The sequence below is a fragment of the Odocoileus virginianus genome, chromosome 5, assembly GCF_023699985.2.
Source record: "Odocoileus virginianus isolate 20LAN1187 ecotype Illinois chromosome 5, Ovbor_1.2, whole genome shotgun sequence".
In the NCBI taxonomy this organism is placed as follows: Eukaryota; Metazoa; Chordata; class Mammalia; order Artiodactyla; family Cervidae; genus Odocoileus; species Odocoileus virginianus.
In genome coordinates, this window is record NC_069678.1 from 64,989,204 (window position 1) to 65,005,300 (window position 16,097).

General features: G+C 36.8%; 1 protein-coding gene across 8 annotated transcripts in view; it reads right to left on the reverse strand.

Moving 5' to 3' along the window:
- Positions 1-16,097, reverse strand: part of PATJ (PATJ crumbs cell polarity complex component) — a 368,893-nt gene that overhangs the window by 158,761 nt on the left and 194,035 nt on the right. For all 8 annotated transcript variants that reach the window (XM_070468065.1, XM_070468067.1, XM_070468062.1 and 5 more), the window contains exon 28: positions 7,779-7,975. In XM_070468065.1, the coding sequence (XP_070324166.1) occupies positions 7,779-7,975 (197 nt within the window). The remainder of the gene's footprint in view (positions 1-7,778; positions 7,976-16,097) is intronic.

A 16,097-nucleotide genomic window follows, 5' to 3' on the forward strand; every position in this document is an offset into this window, starting at 1 on the left:
GTTGATATATAATGCATAATTTTTCCTAACAGGATGTGAAATTGGCACAAGCCTACTGCTTTGGGTGGAACATCTGATTTTCAGGTTGGATTACTGATTTTAGACCTACCTCTTACAAACTATGGGCTTCCCTGATAGCTCAGTTGGTAAAGAATCCACCTGCAATGCACCCCGGTTCGATTCCCGGGTTGGAAAGATCTGCTGGAGAAGGGATAGGCTACTCACTCCAGTATTCTTGGGCTTCCCCTGTGGCTCAGCTGGTAAAGAATCTGCCTACAATGCCGGAGACCTGGGTTCTATCCCTGGGTTGGGAAGATTCCCCTGAAGAAGGGAAAGGCTACCCACTCTAGTATTCTGGACTGGAGAATTCCATGGACTGTATAGTCCATGGGGTCACAAAGAGTTGGACATGACTGAGCAACTTTCACGTCACTTACAAACTATAATAAAACACACATACATGACCTATGTTTGTGATGAGTTCAAGCAGGTGTTTGATATTGTTAGTAAGTCAAACCCGGAATAAGAGTTTCATTAACACTTTCCTTTCAAGCTTTGTGCCTTAAGATTACATGGTCTTGAGCATAATGCCATTTTAAATTCTTGATCTTTTAATTATCCTTCACATTGCTTAAATATTGTAAATATGCAGAATGATGACTTTTTGACTCATTCTGAGAGAACATAAAGTATCTCATTCCTGAAAATTTATGAGTAAATTTGGAACACCTCATGGGTGAGCAGTAGTTATCCTTATAGCAATCTGTGATGAAATAACATCATAAGGATGACATGATTAGAAAGCATCACTGACTCAGTGGACATGAACTTAGGCAAACTCCAGGAGATAGTGGAGGATAGGGAAGCCTGAAATACTGCACTACATGGGGTTGCAAAGAGTTGGACACAACTTAGCAACTGAACAACAAAGAACAATGTCATAAATCACCAGAGATTCAAACTGTAAAATAAATAAGTAAATAAATAAAAAGCCTGCATGGTGATTGTAAGAAATTTTAACTATAAGAATCCCATGGACCGAGGAGCCTGGTGGGCTACAGTCCAGAGGATTGCAAAGAGTCAGATATGACTGAAACAACTTAGCACACAAGCAAAATATAGAAAAAAAAATTATATGATGAGGCTGATATAAGGAAGTACTTCTCCATAACCTAAGAGCATATCTTTCCAGCCTGCATTTCAGTATGACAATGAGTGGGGCTAGAAGGGAATGGGGAAGAAATTGGTAAAAGGAGGGACCAGAAGCCTGGACAACTACCCTGATATGGAATGTATGAGTCAGAGGGAAAACTGCAGAAAGGAGAGTCTGGAGAATCACTGCCGAAATCCACTTGTACCTTCCAAAACGCACCTTTCTTCCCCTGCGTACATTCCTCTGCCTATTTTTTATAAGCTTCCACAGTAACTGAGTTCCTTTGAACATCCTCATTTTTACTTTTTTTTGATGCCACTTCCCCCCTCAATTTTAAGACAATGTGGCTCACTGTAGTGATCCCGCTTAAAGCTTTTGTGGATCAATATTGAGGACTGTGAAAATAAAAATTAAAAGATTGCATTCCTCCAAAAGATCAGTAAGAATATAGAGTTTTATTCTAAATATTTCAGCAGCATAAAGATAACGATGTATGACCATATAATTCAAAACACTTCCCCCAACAAGCCAGAGACAGAAACAAAAATGGCAAGAGTAGAGCTCAAAGACTTCACTTCAGGAAACACAGAAATGAACCAGGCCACCCAATATGAGTAAGGTTTTCCAGAATATTTCTTATAGCCGAAATAAAATTTTAACTCTATAATGGCACTGAGGGTGAAAGCTCTTAAATTATGAAGCATAGTGGAGCTCTCAAATCAGGCAAGAACAAGCTAAAAAAAAAAAAAAAGATTATTTTTCTTCTTTGGTTCTTGAGAGATGGGTATAATTTCACTGACTGCACTCTTTTTTTAAATGAATTCCAAGTGGCATTAAATTTTAAGAAGATAAAAAGTGTAACAGGGTATTGTATCATGAAAAATTATCTCAGATATTCTAACCTAGCACTGGATTAACTGCATCCAGAACTAAACTTAAGAACATAGCCTTTAGAGTCTGAAAAATCGGTGTTTTTCATGTCGATTTTGCCCCTCATATTTCCTTATCTGTAAAATGGGTACTAATGTAGCATCTACTTTTGTTTAAAAAAGAGAGAGAATGCTTGTAAAGAATTTAGCAAAGCCTAGCAGATTATAAATGCTCAGTGTCAACTCAATTCCCAATATAGCTCCCCTACCTCTGATTTTAAACAAACTCATCTTTTTGTAACTTAATTTGGATGTAATACAATGGATTACTTAGGGAAGATAATTAAGCAAAATACAGATAAGTACGAGTTACAATGTTTTAATGACAAGGGAGACTGCACTTGAAAGAAAGGAAAAACATATACACCTCTGGGATCCCAGGACAATTTTGTGTGTGAAGCTGACCACTCAGTCAACACCACGTTCTTCTGTTGACTTTCAGAGCTATGAATTAGGCTGCATACAATTTTAAGAGTCAGAAAATGGGGTAAGTCAGCTTTGCACATGTGAGGTTATATTCAGGACTTGCTTACAGTTTCTGTCAGGACGATCAACTCATTTTTAGCAGTTTTATTGAGATATAATACATACAATAAATCACATATTTAAAAAGTAAAATTTGATATATTTTGACACTATGGCCACAATAAAAAATGTTTATCAATTTATTTTTGTATTTTTAGCTATTATAAACCTATTTCTGTTAATAAAACTGTTGGAAAAATCATTTTACTACAACTTTGAAATCCTTTACTCCTCTTTCTGGTCCTCAAACTAGTGTTTCCACAAGGGGATATTTTATTCTCTGAGCTCTCTTAAGGCATAATTAATGCATTAAGAATCATACTTTAGGAAATTACATTCATTTGTATGGTAATAATCTAAAGGACCCAGTCTAAGATGATGGAAACTTTTGACTATAAAGTAGAATCTTATCTATGGATGTCTAAAACCTAGTAATTTATTCACTATAGGGTACTTCTAAATCACATCTAAGTCTTCAGAAAGATTTCAAAAATAATTCACTGGCAACAAGTGAAGGATCAACCTTTTGGACTGGTGTGGAGGTAAGCACCCTCAGACAGGAGTTTGTCATAAAGCACCTACATGTACCTGAGTCAGTCATTTAATGATTTAAGTTTTTTCCTCTGATAAAATAAGTATTACTAAACAAAAAGATCTGAGTTTACCTATAGTTCTATGTCTTTATTCTTGGCAAATATAGGCAGTATTCATACTTTTTATTTTCAATGGTTCTTAAATAAACCTATTATACACGTACAAAAATAATAAGATTTAACTTAAGATATGCTACAGGTAAATGTCACAAAGGGAATGAACTTTGTCTGTCTTAAAGGGTGTGGGAGCCAGACATGCAAGCCCATCCACTGCACACTTCCAAATGCCACCCACGCTGCTCCTTCTGGCTGCTTCCCTCACCTGACAAATCATTCCAATCCCCACATGGCACTATCAGCTCTCCTCCCACACTCGCCCTGTAGGGAAGATTATAAATAAATCCTATATTCACAAGACAGCACCATGCCCGGGCCTGTGTATTTTCTGGGACTAATTGCTTAGGGAAAGCCAATACCCTAGAAAGTCTCATTCCAGTCTACATGGTAATTATATGCTAATGCATTTTGAAATTAATTCAGAACCCCCACACTAGCATCCTAGTAAAGGAGAAAGAAGCTGAGATTTAATCACATTGTCTTCTGGGGGCTCAGTGTAAGATTTCTTTTATACATGAACTGAGCCATCAATGACAGAACTTGCTGACTGCTCTTGCACTGTAATGATGTATTCCTACAGCAACAAAACTACTGGCGGCTGCTGTGCCAAAAATCAGTCATGGGCGGGGCTCCGAAGAGATGCAGAATTTCTCACTTCTAGTAAGCTACAATGTATGTTCGACCATGCTCTTTTCTACTTCCTATAAATTAACTACATCTGAGGGCCTGAAAAAGTCAGATCAACCCTAAATTAAAGGGGGCTGTGAGGAAAGTAATAATGAAAACAACAAAGCAATTATGAGAAATAATACGAGCAAATAGCAGAATTGTAAGATTGATCAAGACATGGATAACTTTACCTCAATTGACAAAAATAAATGAAGTGCAGATGGGTCAGCAAATACACAAGATTTGCTCTAACCCAGTAAGTATGATCTAAAAGCCCATTGGAAATGCCTCCTTCGTGATGCAGTCTCCTTCAACAACATCTAATACACTGCATATCCAAGAACAGCTATTGTAACACTGGCTTCTGGCTTTCCTGGTTCTCATCATTGTATCAATGCCTTATTCTCAGTCCAAAAGCACATTGGATTTGATATTATGTTATAAACAAATTCTTCACATATCATAGAGAAATGACTGAAATTTTTTCTCTGCTATAAAAAGAAACCAGGAAAATGTTTCCCACATGATTTTTTTTTTACTGTCATCCCTGACCTAGAAGCCAGAAGCCCATGAGAAGATGGCTTATAACTGCGTAAGAATCCAGTCTGTGCATTTTTCTACTCTCTCAGCTTTTCAAGATGCTGCATGGAGCTACTGGAGAGTATGATGGTTTCCCTCTGGAATATACTTTTGGAGACAAATACATTAATATAAATAAGCTAAAAAGAACTGAGACCCACAAATCCACATAAAATTTTTTTATAAATATTATCAGTTGAAATGTATTATGGTATTAGTAAATGCCAGATGTGGTGGCAAAATGTGACCTATCTTCTCATTAATTCTTATAACAGTCTTTGAGGTTGAAGCTACAGAATCACTAGACTGTGAGCTCTATGAGAATAGGATGATGGATTTTCTTCACCATGTAAAATCAGTACCTTGCTCCTATACTTCCTCCTACACAAAAGATGCCTAGTAAAGTATGTACTAAATGAATAAAAAATTTCCATTTGATAAAGAAGGTAACTGAGGGTTAGAATCAAAGATGTGTGATGCTAGACTCTGTATTCCAACTTTTAATTTTATTTTACTTAAATAAAAGACTCCGTGGAGAGTATGGGGGGATTAATTTATTGCCATGTTTAATCTTCTCATTCTTTTAATCTCTGAATGAAGATAAAATTACTGAAGAGCAACAAGAGGACCAAATTCAGAAAGTCAAAGGAGGGAATAGGAGGGGTCTGAAAAAGCTGCTAATATTCTTTTTTATTCAGGAGAGCTCTTCTAGCTTCTAGCCTAGAGAGAAAACAGATACCTGAAGTTTCTGTCTTTAAGAGAGGAAATATTATCTGATTAATAGTCAACCATGTGCCCTACACTATATTAAAATCCCTTCTGAAATGTAATTAATAACAGAAAGAACTGGAATAATTAAAGTAGGTCTTCCTAGTCTAGCGCTCTCTGCCCTGCACACAATGTTGACTTTACTGTATGGCCTATGAAACACTCTCATCACCCTGCAGCCTTAGCTCATCTGTTTCCTCTATCTAATAAAATGTCAGACACAGAAATAACATACCACTTCTCTTCTTGGTCTGGATGACATTAGTCATTCCATCTTGAGTCTTAATAAGGCAGAGAAAATAGAACTAGAATTGTCATGCTCCAAATGATAGCTTTTGGAACATTTCCATGTACCACACAAGACAGGAAATAATGCATTTAGGTGTGCATAATACAGCAGTATGATTTAATATATATGGTTTCCTAAAGCCTAGAATATCATAAGTCAGGATTCTCACGGATCTAAACAGACAGGATTTGCTGGAAGTACCGTGGAGAATGCAGTATACTTCAGTTGCAAGAGCACAGATCTTGGAGCCTGGCAAACCTGGGTTCTTAGCAACTTAGTTCTGTTACTTATGCAGTTTTCTTATCCAGAAAATTGGGATAGTAACAGTACTTACCATATAGGGCTCTTAAGAATACAAATGTGTTAGTACATGGTAAAATGCTAGGGATAGCTCAGTAAACTAGCTTTTACTTTCATCATTATTACCACCACCATCACTTTAGTTTTGTTTATGAAGAAATCTCAAAATGAAATGAACTTGAAGCAATGAATTATACTGGTTAATCCATACTAATACCATTGATTTTTATTTACTTGATGATTATGCTAGTCAATACTACTACCCGATGTGAGTCGCTTTCATAATGCTATATTACAAACAACAAGAAAAGTAATTCCAGGAGTGACTTCTTGGTGAAAACGGGTTTCAAAATGAGGAGAAACTACCAAGGCTGGGAAGACAGAGGGTGATACTAATGATCTTAGAGTTGTGTCTGAACAGCTTTGGCTGTAGATATTATTAGGCAAGTCACATTATAGATGACTATGAATTCTATTCTGAGTAGAGTCTGCAGAGGAAATTATAAAATGAAAAATTAGTACGGCCTCATGTGAAGTGAGCATCTGACACTCAGTGCCTCTGTGACTCAGCTCCCCTAAATGTTCAAGTGTTGGAGTATTTTATCCAAGAGGCCTTAGAGCACACTGGTTAACAAACAGCTAAGAAGTCAGACTGCCTGATATTGAATCCCAAAGCCTCCTTTACTTTGCGACCTCACCTCGTTACTTTGTGACCTCAGTAAAACTATGTCTGGCACCAAGTACATATTGCTATTTTATTATAATCTTTTTTTTTCACTTTTGTTGTGCAACAATCTTTTATGTCTTTTTTCTTCTTGAGACTGTGAGCTATCTGAATGAAGGGACTGGAGCATTCATCTCTTTTTTGGTATCCAGCCCTAAGAGACACTCAAAAAACTGTTAGTTGAATTAATGAATGATTGAACTGGCAAATAAATATAAAAATAAGATAAACTCAGAGCAGAGGGAGAAGGCAATGGCAACCCACTCCAGTACTCTTGCCTGGAAAATCCCATGGACAGAGGAGCCTGGTAGGCTGCAGTCCATGGGGTCGCTGAGTCGGACACGACTGAGCAACTTCACTTTCACTTTCATGCATTGGAGAAGGAAATGGCAGCCCACTCCAGTGTTCTTGCCTGGAGAATCCCAGGGATGGGGGAGCCTGGTGGGTTGCCGTCTATGGGGTCACGCAGAGTTGGACATGACTGAAGTGACTTAGCAGTAGAGCAGAGACCCTGACTTTAAGCTTACAAATATGAGAATAACCTTTTCAGATTACTGATGAAATCATCTGGAATAGTAGCAGAGGATCAGTCCCCTCCCTAACTTCTCTTTTCTCTCTCCTGTTCCTAAATAAGGAACCTATGTGACTGTAACCACATTACCAACTCACAGATATTAGCCAGTCCTTGACAACCAGTTCATAAGATTTTGTTGGCTGTAACACCTTTCAGAAAAACTAAACAACAACAGCAACAAAAACAAATGTTATATTTACAGTTAATTCAGAAGCTGAAGAGGATTCTGTTAAACACTAATAATGTCAGATTAACACACAAATTAGTGTTGAATCTTTTGGAATTTATATTCAAAAACAAGCTCTATTCTTTTAATATATTTTCATGAGAATTTACTTAAAGGCCCTTAAATTGTTTTGTGAGATTAGTCTTGACTCAAGCAGCCAATAGTAACTGTAAGCAACAATATGATTTTCTTTCTTGCTTGGGAAAATGATAACAAATAGTTGAAGAAAATGCAATTTATGACATTTTACCCTTCTACTTCATCATCTTATACACTACCCTCTATATCCAATCATCTCACCCAAACAAAAATTAAGAATAGACTCCCCTCACCTCTAACAGTTCATCTCCAATACGCATCCGTCCATCCATGGCAGCAGGTCCCTCAGGGTTAATTCCCACCACAAATATGCTCATGCGTGACCTGTCTTTGTTACCAGCAAGGCTGAGTCCAAGTCCATTCTTATCCTTTTCAAGTTCAATAATGTGGAGTTCTCCAGGCAGGTCTGCATATCTTTGCCTGATTTTTTCTAATTAAAAAAAAAGGTTAAAAAAATTAATTAGAGCACCCGAATCTATATTATCAAGGCATTGGCATTTCCCCACTTTTACTGATGCCTCCACATTGAATTGTCCCTTCTTGTAAGTGAAGTACTTGAGGTCATTCACAGCCTTATATACAGGTTATAGTTAAAGGTTATTTGATCTCCATCTAAGCAGATGGCTCCCCATAAAACCTTCCCTGACTGTTCAGGTTCAAGAGCTGGCCTAGATTTTCTACACATTTTCTTACCTAAGAGAGTCAGCATAATGTGGTGGAAAACCTGGCCTGTCTGCACTACTTGCTTCCCTTCAAAAAAAGAACAAGGGAAACAAAGAATATATACTGATCACCAGCTATGTGCCAAGCAAAGCGCTTGGTCTGTTGGTTGAACAAAACAGACACGGATCTACTCTCATGGACCTGTAGTCCAGTAGGAAAGAAAATCAACCATTAACTCTAAATAATCACATTTCTTTAAAGTATACAAAGGGTACAAAACAATACTGGGTGTTATGCAAGTAAAAACAAGGAGAATTAAGGATGTTGATTTAGCTGTCAGATCTGAAGTTAATACACATGTCTACCACTTACTCAGTGTCCATTAATTAATACGTCGTTTTACCTCTATGGAATTCCACTTCTTCATCTTTAAAATGGACACAATAATTCCCACTTCACAGAAGTTGGGAAAATGAAATAAAATATAAAGGACTTAATGGCTCATGGCTTATAGGTATTTTATAATCCTTCTATTTGATCTTCTGTTTCATCTTGCAACCTCTATTTTACAGCCTAACCTACCTGTTTTAGGATGTGGCTGGCTATGCTTCACCTGTGCAATGCAACCACACTGGCAGGTCAGTGTGGAGCATAACACAGCTTTAAACATGCCTTGTACACCAAACAGCACCAGCTCAGGCCAGGAGTGCTACCAGTGCTCCAAGGCGTGCTGGTGACTCCATCACATGATGCAATCATCTCATCAGCTGAAAAACCAAGCTATTCTTGCAACTATGCTGGAACTCTGTATGCTCTAACACTAAGGTCACTATCCTTAGAGGGAACCTTGCAAACTGAAAGCTTAACTGGAATAATTAGTGTTAAGGGGGAAAGGAAGAAAGACAGCCTAGTCCATCTCGTCACTTTACCAGATATGACAAACACTGCCTTAAAAGACAGTAGATAAATTTAAACTCATAAAGGCTATTTTGTACATAAATTTACATTGAAATAATCACAAATGCTTATTTTAGAAACAGGCTAAATTTGTCTATAAGGAGTTTGAAGAGAATCTTAAAGAACTTTCACTGATCATGCTTATGAATAATAAAGAACATATTTTGCAAAGTACAGTAAACTAAAGAACTTGCAATATAACAAAACTGTCCCCTATATAAAGTTATCCCCATTAACACTGAAGTAAATAAAGTGTTTTCGGCAGTCAACTATTAAGAACAAGCCATTATGTGGTACCTTAATTAATAGAGGATACAAAACACAAGTTACCCTCAACATACTTATACAACAAAGCAGAGGAAGCAAACAAACACACCAACTAATAAACAACTACAGCTATATAAACAGAAATTCCAACCACTCCACATGCTGGCCACTAAATATATATTAACCAATTAGTAAATTTAGGTCAGTGAATAAACATTAAATTAACTGCACTAGCAATCATTGGAAAACTCAGCAGTGGCCACAGGACTGGAAAAGGTCAGTTTTCATTCCAATCCCTAAGAAAGGAAATGCCAAAGAATGCTCAAACTACCGCACAATTGCACTCATCTCACATGCTAGTAAAGTAATGCTCAAAATTCTCCAAGCCAGGCTTCAGCAATACATGAATCATGAACTTCCAGATGTTCAAGCTGGTTTTAGAAAAGGCAGAGGAACCAGAGATCAAATTGCCAACATCTGCTGGATCATCGAAAAAGCAAGAGAGTTCCAGAAAAATACCTACTTCTGCTTTATTGACTACACCAAAATCTTTGACTGTGTGGATCACAGCAAACTGTGGAAAATTCATCAAGAGATGGGAATACCAGACCACCTGAGCTGTTTACTGAGAAATCTGTATGAAGGTCAAGAAGCAACAGTTAGAACTGGACATGGAACCACAGACTGGTTCCAACTCAGGAAAGGAATACATCAAGGCTGTATATTGTCACCCTGCTTATTTAAGTTCTATGCAGAGTACATCATGAGAAATGCCTAGCTGGATGAAGCACAAACTGGAATCAAGATTACTGGGAGAAATATCAATAACCTCAGATATGCAGATGATACCACCCTTATGGCAGAAAGCGAAGAACTAAAGAGCCTCTTGATGAAAGTGGAAGAGGAGAGTGAAAAAGTTGGCTTAAAGCTCAACATTCAGAAAACTAAGATCATGGCACCTGGTCCCATCACTTCATGGCAAATAGATGGGGAAACAGTGGAAACAGTGGCTGACTTTATTTTTGGGGGCTCCAAAATCACTGCAGATGGTGACTGCAGCATGAAATTAAAAGACAGTTGCACCTTGGAAGAAAAGCTATGACCAACCTAGACAGCATATTCAAAAGCAGAGAAATTACTTTGCCAACAAAGGTCCTTCTAGTCAAAGCTATGGTTTTTCCAGTAGTCATGTATGGATGTGAGAGTTGGACTATAAAGAAAGCTGAGCACCAAATGCTTTTGAACTGTGGCAATGGAGAAGACTCTTGAGAGTCCCTTGGACTGCAAGGAGTTCCAACCAGTCCATCCTAAAGGAAATCAGTCCTGAATATTCATTGTAAGGACTGATGTTGAAGCTAAAATTCCAATACTTTGGCCACCTGATGTGAAGAACTGACTCATTTGAAAAGACCCTGATGCTGGGAAAGATTGAGGGCAGGAGGAGAAGGGGACGACAGAGGATGAGATGGTTGGATGGCATTACCGACTCGATGGACATGAGTTTGAGTAAGCTGCAGGAGTTGGTGACAGACAGGGAAGCCCAGCGTACTGCAGTCCATAGGGTCATAGTTGGACACGACTGAGCAACTGAACTGAACTGAGCAATCATTGCCTTTAGAATTCTAAGAAATGATGTGGCTAGAAGAGATTTCTTGAAGAAGCAGAATTTGAGAAGGCTTTTTTTTTTCTTTTTCTTTTCTTAATTGAAGTACAGTTGACATATAATATCAGTTTCCGGTATACAAAATAGTGATTCAGTGTTTATATACATGACAAATTGATCACTATAGTAAGTCTGGCAACCATCCATAGCTATTACAAAGCTAAACCATACAAAGTTATTACAATATTACTGAACATAATCCCTATATTGTACATTACATCCTATGGCTTATTAATAAGTGGAAGCTTGTACATCTTAATACCCTTCACCTATTTTGCCCAACCACTCCCCATCTTTGGTGACTACCAGTTTGTTCTCTGTAAGTCTGTTTCTGTTTTGTTTAGTTTGTTCATTTGCTTTTGGTTTTTTTTTTTTTTTTTTTTTCATGTTTGTATTTGTCTTTATCTGGCTTTGTATAATAAATTCTAGGCCCATTCATGTTGTCACAAATGGCAATATCTTTTTTATGGCTGAGTAGTATTCCATTCCATACCACATCTCTTTTACCCATTCATCTATGGATGGACGCTTAGGTTGCCTGACTATTGTAAATAAAGCTTCTATTAACACTGAATTATGTATATATCTTTTTTAATTAGTTTTTTTATTCTTTGGGTATATAAGAACAGTTTTGAGTAAGTTACAGAGTTTGGTTATGTGAAGAAGAATTCAGGTGGACCAAATGGCAAGGGTAAAAACTTCCATGCAGAGGGATGAGGAAGGGGATGTGAAAGTCCATCTGGTTTTGAATTGAAAATTGTTTAATTTAGTGGGTGGGTGACAAGAAATAAGAGTGCAAGGTTAAAGGGTTAATTGATAGCTTGTTTACAGAAATAATATTCCAATTTAGAGATTCTACAGAGGTGCCTTGAGGTACTCTGGGGATGGGACCTTGAAAGTACATTCATTTTAAAACCTGTTCTTCCAGATTCAACCAGAGCAATTATGCTTTCAACTGTACTGTTTACTGAATTTCTAGGGTAAAATAGTTAAGAAATGATACCACAGTTAAGGAAACAAATAAAATAAAATTTTAACACATCTTTCTCAGAAAATAATAAAGCAGAAGAAGATTAAAAAAAAAATAAACTGACGACTAACAATTCAATAGGCTCAAGGTATTGTATTTAAGAGAATGTTACATCCGACAGAAAATACACATTTTGGGGAGGCACACGCTGAACAATTACAGAAACAGACTGTATATTAGACCATAAAAGAAACCTCAATAAGTCTCAAAAAAAATCAACATCATATAACCTGTCTCTGGACATAGTGCAATAAAACTATGAAAAACTGTAACAACAAAAAATAACTAAAGTTCTCTTCTGTTTTGACATAGATTAATAATTAAAATAAATTAATGTCAATAGTAACATAAAGAGATTTTGTAAACAGTGCTGAATGAAAAGGGGGACAAACAGCATGGGGTCAATGCATTATATAATACTGTTTATGTGAATTAAGATTCTTTACAAAAACCACAACACATATTTTGGAAGTTCAGATACAAAAACACAAATAGCTAACACATTAGAATGGTTAATTACAGTGGCTGGAAAGAGCTAGGAATAAAAGGGAGCAAAGAAAACTAAACAGGGACTCCCAGCTGACCAATGATGGTAATATGCTATGAAAGATTATATCGAATGCAATCTCATGCCCCTGGGAACCGAAACAAAAGAATGAGCTGAGAAAGGTTTTAGTGTTAAATTAACATAAAAAGACTTCCAGGTTCCAAAATTTGTCTGACTTGTTCAATCTTCTGAGAAAAAAAGAAATAACCTCCATGACTATTAACTGTATATTCAACTGTTTATAGACATGCAAATGATTAATGATCCTCCTCCAAAGGAGGATCAAGAGGGATCCTCCTTTGGTAAAAAGTGGCTCTATCACAACTGAAGAACAACCCAAGTGCTACAAAAGGTGAATCTCTAGCAATACATTCTTGTGGCAGAATAGAAAGAGCAAGGGCTCAAGGGTTAGAATTCAGTTCAAATCCTTAGTTGAGGCACTTAACACCACCAGTTTCTTGGACAAATACTGAACCTCTACAAATGGCAGATTTCTTATTTGTAATAGGGCTGTTAGCTTAAAATGGATGCTAACTAAAAATGCCTGGGGCATAGACTCCAAATAACATTAGGGACTGATTTGGTCATGATTTTGTCTTTATCATTCAGTTATGTTGAGGTTTTATGCTAGTTTTCAGTTGGTGCCAAAAATACTCTTTTCTTCTTTGTCTGTCTTGAGGAAAATGGAGACTTGTGAAAGGAAGCAGGGGTTCCCCACGACGGAATGAAGGAAGCAGGCACACTGTTCTCCATCGGCAATCAGGGGAGGGAGAGGCTGACTTCCTTCTTTCCCAGACTCTCTTATTTGCGTTACTTATACTGAGGAGTTCCAAGGACAACTTTGTGAGGTGCAAAGGAACAATAGCACTGTTTCCAGTGACTGTCCCTGGTCTGCAGCCCACTGAGGTGGCTTTAAAACTGTGTGTTAGTCAAGTGTGAAATTAAAACCCTTTCCATAGTTTCAGTTTGGGAAGATATAAAATCTGGAGGTGGACGGTAATCATAGTTGTACAACCATGTGAATGTACTTAATGCTACTGAACTGTACACTTAAAAGTAGTTAAAATGGTGTATTTGTTATGTTTATTTTACCACAATTTAAAAAAACCGAAACCCTATCTACAGGTTTAAAAGACCCTTCAAAAAACTGGTTCCCGCATCAACATTCCACCAAGGGACTAAGTTGTAGATTTGTTATCCTAATTTTTGAAACTGGCAGCCCTATTATTCTGGACAATTTTTTTTTGTTACGACACTAGCATATTCCCATTTTTTTCAATTAACAAATATTGACTGAATCCAAATTCATGTCAGGCTTGTGTTGTGAAGGGCACACTACAGAATTTTTTTTCAAGGGCATTTAAATCTATCATTGAAGACAAGCATACATATCAGTAATTCTAATTCAGAGAGAGAAAAACTGTGAGAGAAATACCAGCAGCTGAAGTCACCCATCCATTCCACTGTATCATCTGGAAAACCAATTAATGTCTGCAGTGACAATGAATATTATAGATAGTTTAGCCAATTCTCACCCTATTGGTGAGATATACCTTCTATTCCATAATGCACAAACCTCATTTTAGCTATCGTTTCCAATAACCCCACATCCAACTTATTTCATCTTTATTTGCCTATAAAAAGGGTTATTCAGCTTTCCTTTACTTTTTAAAATTATTTCAAAGCAAAAAATTTAGGAGAAGGGGGTAAGATCAATAGAATAAAGTTCAGTTAAAAAAACAAACAAACAAACAAATCCCAGAACAAGAAAGAGCTGAGCATCCTTGAATGGTTCTGAAGTTTTAGTAATAATTTATTGGGAACCTGTTAAGTTGCAGGAACTGTGCTAAAAATCATCCAATAAATCTTCTCCATTTATGCTAAAAAAAACACCCTATCAGGTAGAAATGATCATCTCTGCATTCAAGATATGGGAATAAGATTCTGATGTTGAATAACCTGCCAAAGTTTACCCAGCTGGAAGCTGATATAATAAGAATGCAAACCCAGTTTTCTTTGTCTGTCTTCATGGTACTATATGAAAGTATCTTTTTAGAATTCTTTCTTTCTATTGCCCTATCCTAGAATATATTAGGTGGTTAATACATATTAATACAATATACGCCTGTTGGAAGCATAACAAATGATTCTAAGGTATTCTTCAATTGCTCTGCCTGCACTTTGGCCATTGCCCCAAACAATGCTACATAAAAGTCATCTGAGACCGAAAAGCATTAGACACACAATTTGTTGCAAAGACAGTGAATTCCTTCAGGTAAAGGAAGTAGAAAAATGGCTTGTTTCTTCTTTTCATTTGTATACATAGGTAACAAAATCCATTAGGACTACTAGAAAATCAAAGTACTATGTATACATTATCTTTAAACAATCAACTCTATTAAACTGAAGAAGCTTAAAAAGCAAAAAAGATTGATAACATTATCTTACTTATGTTCTCTCTCTCCCAACCCTCTCTCTCTTTTTTTTTCAGTGCATTATAAAACAGGAAAAGTAGTAAGACAATGAAAATGTCCAATGTTCTATAACACAGATGATTTTTAATTTTTTGTTAAATTTGTATTACCATTTTCAGGCTTCAGAATTTGAGTTATCCTGCAATGTTTATTGAAATCCATAGCTATAAAGGCCTTAAAAGATGGCAGGTCCAACTCTTCAGATAAATTAAATGCTATATTTCACCACATCATAAAACCAGAGACTTTTAAATCAAGCAAAACAAGCTACATTATTGTGTAAATGTATTGCACAGTTCCATCCAATTTATATATTTATAAATTCTTTATTAAGAAATAAGACTGAAGAAATGAACACTATGCTATAATGGTAATTTATAGCTAGAAACTAAAGACCTACAAGACCTTTTAGAACTAATATCCAAAATAGATGTCCTTTTCATTATAGGGGACTGGTATGCAAAAGTAGGAAGTCAAGAAACACCTGGAGTAACAGGTAGATTTGGCTTTGGAGTACAGAATGAAGCAGGGCAAAGGCTAATAGAGTCTTGCCAAGAGAACACACTGGTCATAGCAAACACCCTCTTCCAACAACACAAGAGAAGACTCTACACATGGACATCACCAGATGGTCAACACTGAAATCAGATTGATCATATTCTTTGCAGCCAAAAATGGAGAAGCTCTATACAGTCAGCAAAAACAAGACCAGGAGCTGACTGTGGCTCAGATCATGAACTCCTTATTGTCAAATTCAGACTTAAAGAAAGTAGGGAAAACCACGAGACCATTCAGGTATGCCCTAAATCAAATCCCTTACAGTGGAAGTGAGAACAGATTTAAGGGACCAGATCTCATAGACAGAATGCCTGATGAACTATGGACGGAGGTTCGTAATAGTACAGGAGACAGGGATCAAGACCATCCCCAAGAAAAAGAAAAGCAAAAAAG